Here is a 20,541-nt window from a genome sequence, read left to right as displayed (position 1 = left end):
TTCCAGAAGTTTGACTAGTGTTGTCAGAAAACAAAATGTCCAGCTATAAATCTTGGAGAGCAGGATGTTTCCCTGACAGGAATCCAGCCATTATGTTCCATTGCTTTTTGGATCTTGCTTTCTCTGATCCTCAGCTTCTCTGACTTTTGAACATATCTTCCTGGCCCAAGAGTTGCCTGATCCCTCTCCTGTCACATCTACTAGCTAAGGAGAAAGTACCTGACTTCAGTCCTTTCTTCCAGCCTTAATTCTTAATGAATAGCCACATAGACCAATCCCCTGACCTCTGCAGAGTCCATAAGCAGCTTCTGTGTCAGCATCTTCCAATGTCCCACTCTCCCAGACGTCTGCACAATATTCAGTGATATCAGCCCTGTCTCCTTGTCCTACACACATCCTAGTGCTGGCCATCAGGCCTCATGAAGGCAAAGCTGGCTTAGCCAGCTTGCAACTTCAGTGTCCAGAGAAGACTTCTACCCATTCCAGACTATGACGGGCTCAAATTTAACACAGACTATATTCCACCAGGTGCCTGATGGGACTTTCCCCTGGAGAAGGAGTAGGATAAAAGGGTTTGAATTGAAGGGATTCTTTGCCAATGTAAGATTTGGCAAAATTACACTACCAGGAAAATGATTTTAAAAATAATTCTTATGTTTTGCCAATTTATTGAAGGGAAGTGGTAGTTTTTCTCTCACTAAAGTTTATGCAGTGACATACTAGTTGCTACGTTTATTATTAAATTTTAAACATTGTCTCTGACTCATCTTATCTCCTTCCCTGACTTTCACCTTTTTCATTCTCCCTAAAATTGTAGTCTTCTGCTCTAAATCCTATAGTTCTCTACCTACCATAAAAATATACTTAGAAGTATGCACATTGGATGTATACAGCTCAATAAAAGATCAAAAGTGAACACCCACACATAACCACCATGGGATTTACCTTTTGTTTACCTTTGAGGCGATTTTCCTTCATTCTTTTTACAGATTTTGTGAAAAAATCAGTAACACTTTTTGGAAAGAGCCAGATATTTAATACTTCAAAAACTGGGGTAAGGAATGGAAATAGTACTGTAAAGGGAAAAAAAAACAGTTGAAATTACAATGAAAATGCAAAATTTCCCTGGAAAATTATAACTTGGTCTTCCAATCAGAGGATTAAAAGACACCAGGAGTCATTCATATCAGGAGTTATTCCCTCTATGATTTTTCCTCGAATTTTCAAGCCAATGACTGAGCCAGAGCAAGTCAGACATAGGGACCACCACTAGCGCAGTCAGATCAGTGTTTCCTGCCACATCTCTGGAGTGACCAAAGGAACAGGACTACATCCCTGAATATCTTAGCCTTTTATTTCTGGACTAGAGCCTATTTGGAAACACTAGACCATAATATGCTACTTTAATTAATCATGCTGTTTAAGAAATTGTTGTCAAAATGAAAATAATACATAGTAGCCCTTTTACCACAATGGAATATAATTAGAAATCAGGAACACAAACAACATTGGGAAACTCACAAATCTGTAGAAATTATACATGCATTCCTATACAGTCAGTGGGCAAAGAAGAAATCAAATGGGCACTTTAGAATCGTTTAGAGATTATGAAAATGAAGAAATCACATACCAAAGCTCATGGGATATCATAAAAGCAATGACCAGAAAGAAATTTATCATTATATACACCTGCCTATCAAAAAGAACCAAGATCTCAAAGCAATGAGCTTTCTGTCAAAAACATGTCAAAAATACAAGAGCACACTAAAACTAAAGCAAGCACAAGTCAAAAACATGTCAAAGAGCACACTAAAACTAAATAAAGCAAGCAGAAGAATATAGCACAGACAAGAGGTGAAACTTATGAAATAAGAATAAAAAAAACACAAGAGAAAATTCAATAAAAGCAAAGCTGAATCTTTCAAAAGACCTTGAGGTAGGCTGACCAAGAAAAAAAAGGAGAAAAGATTCAAATTACTATCATCAGAAATGAAAGAGAAGATTACTGCCAACATTACAAAAATAATAAGGAATATAGGGAATACTATGAACAACTATACACCAATAAAATAGATGAAATGGAAAAATCCTAGAAAAAGACGAACTAGAAAGTGATATTAAAAAAAAAACCTACAGGCAATCTGAAAGACAAATAAACAGACTGAATTTGTAGTGAAGATACGACTAACAAAAAGAAGCTTAGCTCCGTATGTTTCACAATTAAGTTCTAGCAAACATTTAAAGTAGAATCAATGCGAATTTTGTACAAATTCTTCCAAAAAACAGAAGAGGTAGGAATACTATCAAACTCATTTTATGAGGTCATTATTACTCTAATACTAAAACCGAACAAAAAAAATAAAATAGAATAAGACTAGCAACCAACGTATCTTATGACATGTCATCTTATGACATCACAAATCTGCAACAAAATACTAGCCAAGTGAACCCAGCAATGTATCAAAAGAAGGATATAACATAACCAAGAGGGGTTTACCCCAGTGATGCCAGGGTATACAATACAATACAATACAATAGTAAATTTTTTTTTAAAACCACATGGTCATCTCAATACAGGCAGAAAAAGTATTTAACAAAAATCCAACACCATTTAACAATAAAAACACTCAACAAACTAGGAACAGAAGGGAATATCCTCAACCTGACAAAGGGCATCTACAAAAAACTCATAGCTGATACCACAATTAATATAAACTGGACACTTCCTGCTAAGATTAAACAAAACAAGGTTGCCTTTATAGTCACTTCCCTTTTTAAATATTTATTTATTTATTCATGAGAGACACAGAGAGAGGCAGAGACATAGGCAGAGGAAGAAGTAGGTTCCCCATGGGAAGCCCACTGTGAGACTCAATCCCAGGACCCCAGGATCACGCTCTGACCCAAAGGCAGACACTCAACCGCTGAGCCACCCAGTGTCCCTCTATAGCCACTTCTATTCAACATTGCCCTAGACATCCCAACCAAGAATTTGAATACATATTTATCTAAAGAAGTTATGAAATAGGCAACAAGCATATAAAAAGTTGCTCAACTTCACTAGCCACAGGAAATGCGAAACAAAATCACAATGGGATACCCTTCACACCCATTCAGATGGCCATCATCAAAAAGATAGACAAGTGTAGACCAAATGTTGGCAAGGATGGGCAGAAACTAGAACCTTCATGCTGCACTAGTGGGAATGTACAATGATATCATTATTAGTGAAAATGGTGGAAAACAGTTTGGCAGTTCCTTATTGAATTAAACATACTATATCTTAGTAACTTAGCAAGTTACAATGTAAAACACTGTACAAATATAGCAAAGTTATTTTACAATTCCACCTCTGAGTACATACCCAAAGGAATTGAAAACAAGTATTTAAACAAAAACTTGTGCATATATGTGGATAGCAGCACTATTCACAAATGCCAAGAGTTGGAAACACCCAAATGTCCATCAAATAAAGGAAGGATAAACAAAATGCAATATGTCTATTCAATGCAATATTGTTCTGCCATAAAAAGAAGGTTCTGATGCATGCTGCAACATGGATGAATCTTGAAAACATTATGCTAATGAAAGAAGGCAGCCACAAAAATCAGATGTTGTATGACTCTCTGTATGAAGAGTCCAGAAGAAACAAATCTGTTAAGACAAAAGTAGATTAGTGGTTGCTTAGAGCTAAGGAAAGTGGGAAGTAATAGTAAAAAAAAAGTACATGATTTCTGGGTTGAAAACAACATTCCAACAATGGACAGCAGTAAAAGTTACACACATCTTTGAATGCACAAGAAGAATTTTCAGTTTCATTGAGTTATAATAGACATATTGTACTATAGAAGTTAAGGTGTACTGCATATACTTGACACACATATATAATGAAATGATACACAATAATATTAATTAATATCTATCTTCTCCTGTAGTTATAAAAACAAAATTATCCACCATTATGATGAGAACTTCTACAAACAACTCTCTTGGCAAATTACAAATACATCATACAACAGTGTCTTTTTGTTTTGTTTTGTTTTGTTTAAGATTTTACTCATTTATTCATGAGAGAGGCAGAGGCATAGTCAGAGAGAAAAGCAGACTCCCCGTGGGAAACCTGATGGGGGACTCAATCCCAGGACCTCACGATCATGCCCTGAGCCAAAGGCAGATGCTCAACAGCTGAGCTACCTAGGCATCCCTAGCAGTGTTAACTACAGTCATCAAGTTGTATTTATCAGTTTGATACTTATCTTAGAGCTGAAAGTTTGTACCTTTGGTCACCTTCATTCAAGTACTATTCCCAGCCTCTGCCTCTGGAACCATAGATCTGATCTCCTTTTTGTATTTTTTTTTATTCCACACGCAATTGAAGTCATACAGTATTTGTCTTTCCCTGTCTGACTTACTTCATTTATCATAATGCCCTCAGGATCTATCATGTTGTCCAAGTACAGGATTTTCTTCCATTTTTATGACTGAATAAGATTCCATGGTATACACATATCACATTTTCTTAATCCATTCCTTGGTTGATGAACACTCAAGACCATAAAAATTGAATTGTACATTTTCAAAGGGGGACTTACATGTTATATGAAGTTATATCTCAATAAAAGTGTTGTTGAAGGTTAGGAAAAGAGGAAGTGAGGGAGGAAAGAAGGGGAGAAAACAGGAAGGGAGGAGAAAAAGGAAAATAGCCCTGTACGTACATATTGAGAAGAAAAATGGATCAAGGAAATCAAATTTTAAGAGCTTCTTGATATTTTCCACAAAAGGATCTTGTGGGTTGTTGAGGGAATCAATGTTCACTCCAAACGATGTGCTGGTAATCACGTCCATGCTGTAGGCTCCAAAGATGCTGAGTAGAAAAAGACGTGGATGATAAAATCAGCACCTCTTTACTATCCTCAGCCAACACATTCAGCAAGAAGTACATGTAGATTCCAATGTTCAGGCAAGACAAGAGCCATACTTCCAGAACACCTGCTGGATCATCTGAAGAGTCTATATCCCATCACACTCACACATGAGGTGCAAGTGATGCAGCTGGCCTTGTGCTGGGGGTGATGGGGATACTAGGGCAAGTTAGACACACCTCTGAGCTCAAGGAGTTCATTCATGGAGGGATAGAGACCCCAAATCAGACAAATTACATGAATGTGTTTTGAGTATGGGCAGTAGAAGGTGGATAATCACTGTGTCTGAGCAGGACAAATGGTGAAATAATTAAACCTTTCTCAGGGAGTCAAGAAAGCTGAAACTGAACTGGATCTTCTCTCACCACAGTCTGTATGCTCAGAGCTGATTCCTCCTTAGCACATTACCGGACACCAACACCCTACCCTGTTCTGTGCTGCCAAGAATACCACCCCTTTTCTCTACACCTTGTTAAGTCTCCTGAAAGACCCATTTTGTCTCATCTCCATTTATCTGAGATTGCCCTGAGGACTCACTTATTTCTGGAAAATGTTCAACTAAGAATGTTCCTAGTTAAAAAATATATATTAAATCACACCAAAATTGATTTAGGGGATGCCATAGCTAAGTGATCATATACCACTAGTTTTCCTAGGACAATCCTAATATACATCTGTTCATCCTGCATAATTAAAAAATATACCAGAATAAAAAAAATATACCAGAATATATATATATACACACATATATATATGTATATATGTATATATATATATAGACTATATATATAGAGAGAGAGACTATATATATATATATATATATATATATATATATATATATAGTCACCCTACCCATCCCATGAGCAGGGCCTTCTCTCTTTTGAGATTGAAAGAAGGACAAATAGTCATAAGAGTTAGTATTTAGCATTTTGCAAAAAAAAAAATATTTAGTATTTTGCTAATATCAGCAACAAAATCAGGAAGGGGTTTAAGTTGTTCCAAGTTCCACATGATCACTTTCTTGCCCCACCCAGTGCCCAGCAATATATACCAAGTGTTCTCCCACCACCACCATTCCATACTCTCTACACTAAAAGATTTGGTACAATCATGTTTCTTTTTTTTTCACGCACATATTTTTGTCTTCCACGATATCCAAGGTGACAATAAAGCAGATAAATTAATCCTGCCTCATGTACACAAAAGAAGACCCTCTCTCTCCTAGCTGCTCTGCCTTTTTAGATAAGCTACCTCTCCTTGGCTGGCCCACTGTGGTTGTAACACATGTCTACTTCAGTTTGTTCATTGGAGTAACTCAACAGTGGGAACTGGGCTTTCAACAGCTGGAAAGTGTCATGACAGAGCTGGAATCCTAGAAGCTGCACTCCTACTTACTCTTTCAAGTTGATGGCCTTGCCTTTCTCTGCCTCCTTCCTCAGGTTGCTCACCAACACATCTCCATACTGGCCAATGATGGGAAACATCTACACACAAAATACAACACCATCTGAAGTTAAATCCACGAATCAAGTCCCAGAATGACATGGCTTTCACAAACATAGAGCAGGAAAGGACATTTAATAACAAATTTTATCATGTTTCTTCCAGGACATGAAAAGACCATTTCTAGGAAGCCGAAAATCAGCAGACTAGTCCTTAGAAATGGACTACGATCTTATTTCCTACCTGTCCCCAGATGTATTCCTTAACTTTCTAATTGAACCTCTTCTTTTCTTACCTCCTTGAGCTTTCCACTGGTGAAGGTTGGGGACAGCAATGTTCGTATTCTCTTCCATTCTTCATCCTCAGACAGAGAGATGGCACTTTTCATAAATCCCACTGGACCAAAAGACTGGAGTCAAAGCAAAACACATTTTGCCCTACATAAGTTTTGAAGGCCTCAAACGTTGTGGAAAATTTGTTAAACATGCAGAAATTGTTCAACAAATATTTAGTGATTACTGACTTAGTAGCAGGCTCTATGGTAGGTGCTTAATCGATATTTATCCCAAATGCTTAGCTTCCTGTAAGGCTGAAGGAGTTATCCAGCCACATGAGTGCTTTCTAGCATTTATATTCCATCTATTTTTCAGTGTAAATGTGGTATGGAAAATTTGGCAGCAAAATTACTCCTCCAGGAGAATACACAGGATTAACAGCTTGTACATTCTTATAAACTGCAGAGTAGAATTGGATTGGTGGAAGATAGCCAGATAGCCCTGTCAAATGTATGTTGCCTCAGACCAGTTCTGCCTTTACACATATCTGTATCATGAGCATCTCAAACAGATGTCTTGATAAGATGATTTAAAAAGAAAAGTAGTTAACAATAAAAAGATTAGGAATCCATTTGCTATTGTGAAGAAATGATGTAGTTACACGGAAATCTTTCCCCCTATACTTTCCCCAAAGGAACATAAAGAAAAAGAGTTAGATAATTCTATTTCTCAGCTTGGGACTTGCCTATCAAGTCAACCAGCTTGGATGTTTCTTCCATCTTTCTAAATTATATTTTGTTTAAAGTGGATATCTCCATGGCTAAAATTAACAACTCAGGAAATAACATGTGTTAGCGAGGATGCAGAGGAAGGGTAGCCTCTTACACTGTTGATGGAAATGCAAACTGATGCAGCCACTCTGGAAAACAGTATGGAGGTTCCTCTAAAAGTTAAAAATAGAGCTACCCTCAACCCAGCCATTGCACTATGCACCCAATGTTTATAGCAGCAGTGTTCACAATTGCCAAAATATGAAAAGAGCCCCGATATCCATTAACAGATGAATGGATAAAGAAGATTAATTATACATACATAATTAAATATTATTTAGCCACCACAAAGAAGGAAATCTTGCTATTTGCAACACTGTGGATGGAACTAGAGGGTATTATGTTAAGCAAAATAAGTCAGGTAGAGAAAGACAAATACCATATAATTTCACTCATATATGGAATTTAAGAAAAAAAAGCAGATGAACATAGGCGAAGGGAAGGAAAAATAAAATAATAGGAAAACAGAGAGGGAGGCAAACCATAAGACAATCTTAACTATAGGGAACAAACTGAAGGTTGCTGGTGGGGAAGTGGGGGGGATGGGGTTACTGGGTTATAGGCATTAAGGAGGGCACCTGAAGTAATGAGCACTGGGTATAGTATGCAACTGATAGATTACTGAATTCTACCTCTGAAACTAATAATATGATATATGTTAATTAATTAAATTTAAATTTTAAAATTTTTAATTAAAACAAAATAAAAATAAAATGGATATCCCCAACACCATTTCATGATAAAAATCTCACAAACCAGGAAGACAGGAAAACTTCCACAACTTAATAACAAACATCTAAAAACTCTAAAGCCAACATCACCTCAGTGATGAAAGATTGATGTTATATCACTAAGATGATGAAATAGGACACATCAGCCTCTGTCGTCCCACAAAGGAGCAACAATTAGATGGCTATCCATAAACAAAAATAAGTCTAAGAGCTTAGGAGTCAAGTTGAAGTAAGAAACTTCAACAACACAGTAGACTAAAACTCCTGAGAATAACCATACAAAAACAAGGTAAGGGAAATAAAGTCATTTTGCTTGCATCACCCCATGACCCAGGCCAGCACTGCTCAGCACAACAGGATACTCCCTGATCTGCCACAGTTCCCCTTCTTGGGTAATGAGCAGAAGGATAAGCGACCATTAGCCCCAGTCCTTCAGGGCATGGCACTAGCAACTGTTTGGTTTCAAACCTTCCAGGGACTGGCATAGCTGACACATCTAGACATAGCTAGGAACAAAGAAGGGCAGGACTACAGTATCAGCGAAGTGGCAGGAGTAAACACAGTTCCATGTACCACTCTCAGAGGACCCTAGCAGCCTTAGCTCCTGGGGAATCTACAGCCAGCACAGCACTGTGCACCCTCTAAGATTTTGCTGCAGTTAGTTTCACAGGTTTTCTCATTTGCAGATCCAGATGCCTGAGTCTGCTGTGTCCCATCTGCATTCACTTGAGTTGCCTCAGCCAGCACCACCCCCAAAATCCTGAGCCCTAGAATCTATACCACCAACCACTCTTGGCCTCTGTAACTGGGCATACATATAAAACACCATCCCAGACCCAGTACCTTTCAGGTACCTGAAGTCATGCCTGACTCCTATCACTACACTGCACTGCCACTGAGACTACAGCTAACCCCTGAAGTTGTACACCCACACCCATGCCAGTCTGAACTCTAGTCATGAGTGCCTGCTGCTGTGTATGCACTACAGGCTAGCCCTGAAGCCACGTGAGTACACACAGACAGCTCAGGCATTCAAATCTACTTTTGTGCCCATAGTTGGCATAGGCCCTACCACTGGCATTAGCTCTGTTCTGGGCATAAGACTGCTTTCAGCCCCTACAGACAAGTGTGTGTAGAGCACCAACTCTTGCCACTATTCTCTTTCCCCAGTCCTATGGCACTGGATCTGGTGGTGCTGTTGAAGACCCCAACAGACACCGCAGGCACAAAGAACCCTCTACTTCACTTGCTGCTAAGGATCATGCAGTTGCCAATATTGTGGCCCCCAACTGTCTGAACCAACCATGTCCTGGGGATTATTTCAAATAATTCAGTCAGAGTGGAGAAGAAAAGAAAGAATGAAAGAATGAAAGAACAAACAAACTGGGGGGGGGGGAGACTACAGGACCATCCCTTATAGGACCATCAAGTGAAACAATATTCATGTTATGGGAGTCCTAGGAAAGAGAGTAGTGGGTAGAATACTTATTTAAAGGAACAACGGCTGAAAACTTCCCAAACCTAGGGAAATGTATGGAAATCTTGGGAAATAAGCTTGAAGTCCCCAGTAAGATTGAATCTGAAAAACACTTCTCCATGAAACATTATAGTAACACTGTCAAAAATTGAACCCCCCCAAAAAATCTTGAAAGCAGCAAGAGAAAAGGAGCTCATCAAATACAAAGGAACACCATGGGACTATCAGTGGATTCCTCAGCAGAAATCTTGAAAAGCAAAATAGAGGGAGTGATTTCTTCAAAGTGCTGAAAAAAAAAATACCAACTAAGAATACCTTACCCAGAAAAACAAGGCTTTCAGAAAAGAGAGAGAGATAAAGACATTTCCAGACAAGCAAAAGTAGACAGAATTCATCACCACTAAGCCTGCCTTACAAGAAATACTAAAGGGAGTCCTTCAAGTTGGCAAAAAAAAAAAAAAAAAAAACACTTACTAGTAACATAAAATCACATGAAAGCATAAATGTAACTGATAAATATAAATACATAATTCACAACACAGTGATATTGTAGTGATAATATGCAAATTACCTGTAACTCAAGAGAAAGCTAAAAGACAATTTTTTAATAAAGGAACTACAGTGAAATAAGTCAATCAGAAAAGGACAAACATTATATGGTCTCATTCATTTGGGGAACATAAAAATTAATGAAAGGGAATAAAAAGAGTGAAAATATCAGTGAGGGTGACAAAACATGACAGACACCTAACTCTGGGAGATGAACAAGGGGTAGTGGAAGGGGAGGTGGGTGGGGAGTTGGGGTGACTGGGTGATGGGCACTGAGGGGGGCACTTGGCGGATGAGCACTGGGTGTTATGCTATATGTTGGCAAATTGAACTCCAATTAAAAAAATTTTAAAAATTAAAATAAATAAAAAAGGAACTACAGCTAAAATAATTTGTTAGATACATGTTATAAAAATGTGTAAACTGTGATACCAAAAACATAAAATTGGTGAGGAGGAATAAAAGCATTGAGTTTGGATTTAAACAAATTTAAGTTCTGATCAGCTTAAAACAGACTGCTATATCTAGAGGATATTTTATGTAAGCTTCCTGATAACTCCAAAAAAAACCTAGAGTAGGCACAGAAAAGATAAAGTGAAAAAAATCAAAGCATTTTTCCCACCGTTGTGGGAAAAAACAACATGAAATTACAATTGAAGATGGGAAGGAGGAAAAATTGATCAATTAAACAGCTGGACTAATAAAATGACAATAATAAATCATTATCAATAATTACTTTAAAATGTAAAGGGAAAGATGAATAGATACAGAAAATAAAATATTACTCAATCTTAAAAAGGAAGGAAATCTTGTCATTTCCAAGCATGGATGAGCCTGGACAACATGGACAACAGGGTAGGAGCACTAAACCAGACACAGGACAGGATTTGCATGATCTCACAGACAAGTGGAATCTAGAAAAATGAAGTCAAGCGCAGTAGTAGAGGGTAGAACGGTAGTTATCAGAGGTTGGGGCAAATGGCAGATAGAAATCACATCGTACAAACTTTTGGTAATGAGATGGATAAGTTCTGGAGCCTGAATATACTGCATGGTGATTATAATTATTGATACTGTACTGTATACTCAAAATATACTTTAAAAGTAGATCTTACACATTCTTACCACACACACGCACATAGAGTAACTCTGGGTGGTGATAGGTATGTTAATTCATTGGTTATAATCACTTCACAATGTATATATAAATCAAAACATCACACTTAAATATATACAGTTTTCATTGTAAATATATATATATATATATATAATAGTTAAGTGGTGAAAAGCTGAATGTTTACCCCTAACATCAGGAACAAGGCAAAACGTTCACTCTCACCAGTCTTACCATCATACTAGAAATTCTAGCTAGTGCAGTAAGACAAAACAAAGAAATAAAGACATACAGATTGGAAAGATAAAAATAGGAGTGTCCCTATTTCAGGTGACATAATTGTCAATGTAGAAAATCTTGAGGAATATAAAAAAGAACACCTCTGCATCTTAAATAAGCTAGGCTAGGTTTTAGGAAACAAGATCAACAGAAAAATCAACCCTGTTTCTATATAATAACAAGAATATATTAAAACACACTAAAAACACAATAAGAATTATAATCACAAAAAAAGTAAAATACTTTAAATGTATATTTAACAAAACATAAAACATATGGTTTTCCTATGCTGAGAACCAAGTGTTGGTGAAAAGAATCAAAGAAAACCTAAATAAGCTCACATTGCGTCCATGCATTGAAAGATATGACTTAGTAAATATATAGATTTTCCACAAATTGATCAATACCTTTAAGTCATGTTTTACAAAATCCCGGCAAATATGTAAACATAGATAAGCTAATTCTAAATTTGTATCGAAAGGCAAAGAAGCTAGAATACCTAAAACAATTCCAACAAAAATAAAATGAGAGAAATCACTGTTCATGATGTCGAGACTCACTATATGGCTACAGTAATCAAGAGAGCCAGGACCCGGGGGAGGGATAGATACGGAGATCAATGAACAGAAAATGAGAAATAGACACATACACATAGGTCCAGGTAAATTTTGACACTGGTACAACACCAATTCAATGGAGGAAGTACAGCCTTTTCACAAATGGTGCTGAACCAATTAGACATCCGTAGAACAAAAAGATCTTTGAACTAAACTCTACACCTCACAAGTAACATTAAAAACTAATACAAAATAAATCACAGACTTACATGTAAAATATAAAACCATATACTTATATGTAAAATATAAAATAAATATTTGGAGAACTTCCTTCAGACTTAGGGCTAAGTGAAGATTTTTCAAACTTGGTGCCAAAGTCACAATCCATAAAAGGAAAAGAAGATAAACTGGCCTTACCAAAATAAAAAATGTTTGCTCTGCTGAAGACCCTGAGACAACAAAATGACTAGTTACACACCATACCTATAAAAAAAAGTAGTAAGAAGGAGACTTCTAGTAGTGGAACAGCCCTGTAACATCCTTGGGGTGGTGAATACACAAATCTACATGTAATATAAATGTTCAGAGAGCAACACACACACACACACATACAAGTGAGTACATATAAAACTATTGACAACTGAGTAAGCTCTGTGGCTAGAACCAATGTCAATTTTGGCTTGGACCTTGTTATGCGGTATCTTACCTTAGAGGAAACAGCTTGAAGGTTACATGACATGGGACCTCCTGTGACAACTTCCTGTGAATCTATTCTTATTTCAAAATAAAATAAAAGTTTTATAAATAACTATGTAAATTTAAAATAGGGGATCTCTGGGTGGCTCAGCGGTTTAGTGCCTGCCTTCGGCCCAGGATGTGATCCTGGAGTCCCAGGATCGAGTCCCGCGTCGGGCTCCCGGGATGGAGCCTGCTTCTCCCTCTGCCTTTCTCTCTGCTTCTCTCTCTGTATCTCTCACGAATAAATAAATAAAATCTTAATAAAATAAAATAAAATAAAATAAAATAAAATAAAATAAAATAAAATAAACCCATGCCTACCCGCCGGTTTGTGAAGACAGAATAACATTCTTTCACTAGCACTGTTTTGATCATGTCCGGATCTGTGATAGCCAGCACAGGCTGTCGCCCATCATAAAACCTGTGTTGGGAAAACAGATGTGATTATACTTAACATGTTAGTTTTTGCAGCTGCAGCCATGCCTAGCAGTCTAGACTTTTATCCTCATGATACCTAATCAATCTCTGAGATTAGGGTTTAGAAATAACATTAGAACGTTTATTGAGTATACATGTGTACGTGGATAGTTCCTGGACCATTCTCCACAGTTTTTTCTATGTTTAAAATATTTCAAATATTTTAGAATTATGTCAAGCATTTCAAATAATTTATCAAATATTAAAGAGGAAGTTAAGTTGGTAAATAACTGAAAGCAAGTAAATTATCTAGGAACAGAAAAAAAAAAAAAGAAGGAGAATCCACCTACCCAGTCACTAAAAATTATAATGTTGAAGATATATCAAACACATGAAAGGCATGTGATAGAATATTAGATGAAAATTGTGCACACACTAATCACACATATGGAAGATGTGTCTACAAATGAAAAGACTTGGAATGCTCAAAAAGTGATGGCAATATTATAAATTATATCCTTGCCCTATTTTCTAAAATATGCTTCCTAGTTACATTTGAAAGGAAATATAATTTTAAAACTTAAGAGAGGTCCTTGACAGCATTGTTAGAAAAAATTAAAACAAAAAACAAAGAGAATAAAGAAATACAAGGGAACATGCACAATTCATTTTAGATACATTTCCTTTTCATTACTTATATTTATTCTTATATGTGGGTCCCTATGTGGGACTTGACCAGAGAAGATAAAGAAATGTAGGGAGAGACCACACTGGGTGTTAGCAGCCCCACACCACACTATACCTCTCCAGGCTCGATTTATACTTAGACCTGTACACCTGGTGACAATTAGGATTCCAGGCAGGAGAGACTCCAGAAGCTTTACTACAGTAGGCTTCATCCCAAGGGGCTCTCAACTGAGACTGTCCACACCACAGGGGCCTCATCACAACAAGCCTATCCAATAGAAAGTTCCAGAATACTCACCCCCACATTCTTCCATACTTTCTAAAACAGTTCTCATCAAAAACAGAAAAACCCTGCAAGAAGAAACAAAACATATTACTCATCTAAACATAATGAGCCCTATGTATAACAGGGACCAAAATGACTTAGATCTCATGAAATGTGGCTTACTACCCCTTACCTTACAGGAAAAAAAGAAAGGGAGAGAAAACAGAAGAGATACTGGAACAGAGAATTTCAAGTCCCTCTTGAGTTCTCTCCTAGTATTGTAGATACTGGACATCTTACCCTGTCTCTGAGGACTGTGTAACCCATGTCTATCTGATATGTTTGGCTTGTGCATGTCTTTTCTTGAAATCTCAAAACCTTCTGAAATATTACCTCAGGGCCATGTGGGAAAACTGTAGCCAAGGAAAGTAAGCATGGCCTGCATACTCTGAAAACCCAGTTACCACCCTGTTCACTGATCTCATAAGCCCTACGAGATTTCAGTGGATTTAGGATATTAAGACACCAGTGACCTCTTTTAATCTAGCAGTTTTACATAAGTCTAACACCTTTGTTGAGTGAATAAATGAGAGATGAATGAGTGAATGACAAGGTGGACTACCCTTCTAGTCATCCACCTCAAAAAAAAAAAAAAAGAGGGGATAGTGCCACCACTGCACAAAGAACAGAGCCAATTAAAACACTTAATCTAAAAAACAAAACAAAACAAAATTTAACCTGAGTTTTCACTTCTGTCATTTAAAAAAAAAAAAAAACAACTTCATGTCACTAAGTTTCAACTGTGATTTTGATGTTTTAACCATGCAAAACAGGGTTCCAGAAATGTAGGACTAGGGAAGCATGTACTAAGGAGTTGATACAGGAAAAATGGAAAAGAAATTATTGCTTTTTCAGAGGGAAAAGTCCAAGACTGTCTTAGATGATAATTGGCCACTGAGGGTCTCAGCAGGAGATAAGTGGTATCTGAGAAAAAAGTCCCAGATCTGGGAAAGGAACTTCACAGCAAAGAACAGCCTTCAGGTGAGACTGCCTGCTAGCCTTCTAGATGTAAGCTCTTAACCTTCTATTCCAGGGGCTGGGCCTTGGACAAGAAATCAGAGCTGGATTAGCCACAACGTCTCCACCAACATCAATCTGTGGATCCACTAGCACACTCCATTCAGTATATTAATTTCTTAATAAATTTGTCAAAGCATTTTTTTCTAGTGACTTTGTATAAGCGGTTCTACCTTTGTATGAAAAACAACATACATACACACAACTCATTCAAAGGTTAAACTCTGAAGTCAAGGCAAGCACCATTACCCCTCACCAGAACTCCCTCCCTGTTTAACTCATCCAGAAGGTGTCTACAATGAAGATAGAGAAGTAAAGCAGAGACCTCTGGTTCAACCTCTCAAATCCCAAGAGATGTCACCATTAGCAAAAGGAGAGTTAGGGCTTGGAAATAACTGCAGAGGTTTGGCAATTCTTGAGAGAATTCAAGTATGTGCAAATTCCCCAAAGGTGAATCTTGGTCTTCCCAATAATCTAAAGTTCCAGAGCTATCCCAGAAAATGAAAAGGCTACCCAGAGCTTGTACAATAAATAGAAAAGTGTGACTCTAGCATACACAGCTTAATGGACTACTAGCATGGACTCCCTTGATGCTCTTCTACTACACATACGATGATGCCTTCCTGGGAATCTGCACCTGCCAGAAACAAAAGCCTCTTCACAAAGCTCACAAGCTACAACTTCAAGTCCTGTGCTGAATCAAACAAAGAGCTGGGCTGTACACCGAGGGAAAACCTGAGGCTCCTAATAGCAGACAGCTAAAAGCATGGCCTGGGGTAGATCTGGCCATGTGTCGGATAGAACTTATGACATCATTTCTGGGAAGTCTGAAATCTAAACACTTCCTCCTGAGAAGGAGCATTTTTATCATGAAACTAAGCTAGGATTTACAACTGTTATAAGCAAAAGAGGGAGCTTAGACAATACTTACCTTACGGTAGCCCAGAGCAGTTCCCACAAAAGGCAGAGGTGTTGGTCCAGGAATTCCTAGCTTCTTAAAAACCCCATGTGTGTAGGTCCCATACCTATAAAATGAAAGACAAAGCCAGATCACAGGTGGAATAAGCACTGGGACTGCTCAGTCACTGCCGCAGAAGTGGACAGGTAAGAAGGGAGGTAACATGTAGGCAAGAAATAACTGCAATTCCAACAGCAATAATTACATTCACTCATCATCTGCTTTCTGACCTCCACTGTGAGACACACAAACAGTATGATGATGATTAGAGCTAAGAGCAGCTGGAAACTTCACAGACGCAATGCTAAAATGAAAATTTGATAGGTGTTTCCACACTTGAGGACTTCTGAAAAGTTCATGCTGATTTCTTGAGGGAAATTCATACTTATTTAGTAAATAACTCTTCTATGATTTTGGAGATTCTCATTCTGGGTGAGAAGAGGAAAAATTTTCTCTCCTCTGATGAAGAGATTTTACTTAATTGCATCCACTCAATAGCTGAGGGTTCCTGACACTCTATGGTGAAAATGTTCATACAGCTTACTCAGACTTTTGCATTTTCCCGTCCTTGTAGAACCTGTTGCTGTGTGGGATCTGGTCCTTCTTAAATTTATCTTCATAGGGAGGCCTTGAGCAACCACAGTATTCTCATTGCTATACAATGAAAACTATGTCTAGGGCTCCACTGGCCTCATACAGAGTGAGAAGCTTTCAACTCCACCCAACTCTGTTGTCAGACACTCTGCTTCTCTTAAGCTGTAGAGAAGGGGGACTGACCCATAGGTGCTCTATATGATTCCATATAAAAGAATCAGTAAGGAAACAATTTCCTGACCATTCTTCCCCTTATTGTATCTGGTCCTTCAACCTGTGATACACACAGCACACTGCCTGGTACACTAATTCTCTTCTCAAGATGGTTGCTCACAAAGCAGTTAGTTTATTTGCTCTGTGCATCAACTATTTCAGAAACCCATTACAGATGGTGCTCCCTATGATAGGTTTGCCTACAATCATCTTTCATGTGTCATGTGTGGAATCCCACAACTGGGAGTTCTGGATTCTTGCAAACCTTCCACTTAGGTGTTGCTGAAAAATGACAGCATAGAGGAAGAAAAGAGGCTGAGGGAAGGGGCTGCCAGAAACCATTTTACCCATGAACATGATAGACCTATAAGGCTAACCCCATAGAGGCAAATAAGGAAAGTAAGATGGGAAAGGATGCTGGGTAGAAATGGCTACATGCCCTATAGGTGCTTTCAGCTACCGATATTGGGCCTTCCAAAGTCCAGATACCTCCAATTGATAGCAGAATACATGTTATGCAACATAAAATGAGTAATGATAAAATGTTCCATAGCCTGGAATGAAGACCTTGTCTCCTCATCTCTGGAGGCTAGCCTTTAAGAAAGATAGTATAGGTTCAAAATAATCTGTACAAATCTAGTAAATCTTACATAATTAAATAAACCCCCAAATTGCATAAATGGATGTGTATTGAGGGACCAGAAGAGGCCCCTAGCAAAATCTAGGTGGGTGTTTGGATCCTTCCTCCAGAACGGTTGGACACAGGAGCACCAATTGCCAGGATCCAGGGTAGCTTCAGTCCCACCTCCATGCCCTCTTTGCCATCACCACCACAACAAATCAAGTCCTATTTCTGAACATTCACTATGCTCCATGAACTCCCAGGTGAGGCCAAACAAGTGAGTGAAAGTATCAGCAACACTGGTCCCAAGGAAAGATCTTATCTAGTGTCTAGACCCACATGGCTCCATATGTCATGGAGGATAGGCCAGGAAAATTTTTCTGATTCTTTCCAGCTTCCCTCTTCTTGGTAGATTAATATTGCTTTTGATACAAATGAAGGGGTTAAAATAAAGCCACTCATTTTTATTGCCTTTACGTTGCATTGCATGCAGAGGGCACTGTCTACAGCTACTGAATCTTGGCTACACCAGTGTCTTCTAAGTCTACAGTGTTGTTTACCTGGTGATGACAGTATCCTGTGACAGCCCCACTGCCAGACAGACCACACACACTGTGACTTATGACTTACATGGTAACCCTGACAACTGGCTGCAAGCAGATGAGATGCTAACCCTGCGATCCAGTGATGACCACCTGTGGAACCAGGATCAAAAAAGAATCTCTGGGAGATCTGCTCTGAGGAAAGAATATTCTCCCGCTCCATCCCCAGTCCTACCTGGATGCCTCTCACATCAGTACTGGCTCAGTCTCACTACTCCCCTGTGCTGAGAGGTTAAAATAACCTCCCAGTCAATGGATTTAAAAATATATATGACCTATATAGCAGAACTATGTGTGTGTACACTAATTTCATATCCTCAACATCACTCTAGAAGATGTAGGTTATTTACACACCTTTGTAGTAAAGGCTGAACCAATAGCCCTCTTGTATCCTTCAGAAAGAACATGCTGGAAAGAGTCTTATCTCAGAAAAATATCTATTATTAAATAGAATGAAATTAAACCACATGAATTAATCTTAAACATCATCACACAAAAAATGTGTTGCCATAAACACCTGGGAATCCTAACCTTTCTCTCAGAAAATGAAAATGAGGTTTCCATGTTCTATGTTCATGTCCTCATGATTTCCTACTGTTAAAGAAAGTGAAATTGAAACATAAGTGAAACGTGACATGGATGGTCCATTCCTACCCACACTGTGAAACTCAAGTCTTTCCCAACCTGCTCCATGATGCTAGTAATCCCACCACTGAAAGGAATTCCTATGCTAGATGTTCAGATTCCTCCTTCAGTACAGTAATATAAAGCCAAAAACATATTTAAAATCCAAATTGGTTTTCAGGGCTCTGTCTTTGTGACAGCTGGCAGATTTCATATTGGGGGTAAAGAAATCTGTATACTGATGTTAACCTTCCCAGAGACTGGAAGGAAAAGGTGAAATGAATAATATTTTAAGAAATCTGCCAAGTCTCCTCAGCTGTAAAGATGGTCATTTAGAGGTAAAGATTCTGCATATTACAGAGTGGGGAGATGGACAGGAGAGGGTCACAGAAATGAGGGAAGAGCCTATTCTGAAGTGAAAGGTGAGGCATCTCCTAGACCCTGGAAGTCTGGTTGCACGAGGTGCTTTAGGTACATGATGCCTGGTGGTGGAGGGAGGGGAGCAGGAGCCACCTGAGTGACACAAGCCCAATCCTACATGTGTACTGCAGCAGACACAGACCAGAAGGTAAAGAGAATGAGACAAAGACCCAAGGCACTCCCTCTACTTCCAGAATGAATCCCCATAGCTTGGGAAGGGGGTGAGGATGCCAGACCACCAGGGCCTGTTGATTTTTCTGCTTTTCCTGAATTCAGATTGATTAATCTAGATCCCAACTGGTAGTCAATAGGAAGATCATCTCTAAGAGGAAGTAATGTCACTCTACCTCCTACATACAGAAATTATAGTTGTGGTATGGGGGGTACTCCTTTAGTAGATCTGGTAAGATCAGTAATAACCTCTTATGTGTTCCTAGCATGTTTGAAGTACTCAACACTTGAGCTATTTACCCTTTGTTAACTCTTTTGATCCTCAAAACGGACAAGGAAAACAAGGTAGATGCTGATTAGTAACCCAAGTCAAGGTTCCAGAGGCAATGAGCCTGAACAGTTACTCACAGATAGAGGAGCACCAGGCTGGTAGCCAGGAGAAGCCAGGTTTCCATGGAAAAGCTTGGGATTAGGTTCATGGCCACTTTTCTTCTGCGTATTCTCTTTACTTTTGTTCAGCAGTGTGTGCTAGTCTTCACTGGCCTATGTGTGCAGAGCTTCCCTTCCCACAGCAATGATTCAGTGAGGCTAGAATGTATATACTGAAAAGGGGGAGGAGCTGGAGCTACAACCAGTAGAAGGGCCACTCTTGCTCCACCTCCAGGTACTCCACCCATGAGTGTTGGCAAAGCAAGGTAGACACTTTCAATTTGATCTTCTTTGAGTTCACGCTCTGTGGGAAATTAATAAACAACTCAGTGTTTTCAGTAATCTTTTTTTAATAAATTAATTTTTTGTTGGTGTTCAATTTACCAACACACAGAATAACACCCAGTGCTCATCCCGTCAAGTGTCCCCCTCAGTGCCCGTCACCCATTCATCCCCACCCCCCGCCCTCCTCCTCTTCCACCACCCCTAGTTCATTTCCCAGAGTTAGGAGTCTTTATGTTCTAGTCTTAAAGGTTATAGACACAGG

The 20,541-nt window shown here is 38.5% G+C and overlaps 1 protein-coding gene across 1 annotated transcript in view; it reads right to left on the bottom strand.

The window, feature by feature from the left end:
* The window catches only part of LOC129519425 (cytochrome P450 3A12-like), a 31,160-nt gene extending 11,058 nt beyond the window's left edge, over positions 1-20,102 (bottom strand). The window contains exons 1-8 of the mRNA XM_055339919.1: positions 19,974-20,102; positions 16,293-16,386; positions 14,318-14,370; positions 13,237-13,336; positions 6,661-6,774; positions 6,318-6,406; positions 4,716-4,864; positions 946-1,073 (exon numbers count right to left, since the gene is read on the bottom strand). Of these exons, the coding sequence (XP_055195894.1) occupies positions 946-1,073; positions 4,716-4,864; positions 6,318-6,406; positions 6,661-6,774; positions 13,237-13,336; positions 14,318-14,370; positions 16,293-16,386; positions 19,974-20,044 (798 nt within the window). The 5' untranslated portion in view covers positions 20,045-20,102. The remainder of the gene's footprint in view (positions 1-945; positions 1,074-4,715; positions 4,865-6,317; positions 6,407-6,660; positions 6,775-13,236; positions 13,337-14,317; positions 14,371-16,292; positions 16,387-19,973) is intronic.
* Between the last annotated feature and the right edge of the window lie 439 nt (positions 20,103-20,541).

The sequence above is a fragment of the Nyctereutes procyonoides genome, unplaced genomic scaffold, assembly GCF_905146905.1.
Source record: "Nyctereutes procyonoides isolate TBG_1078 unplaced genomic scaffold, NYPRO_anot_genome, whole genome shotgun sequence".
Classification (NCBI taxonomy): Eukaryota; Metazoa; Chordata; class Mammalia; order Carnivora; family Canidae; genus Nyctereutes; species Nyctereutes procyonoides.
Note: the sequence above shows the minus strand (reverse complement) of the source record. Positions and strands in the feature narration are given on the sequence as shown.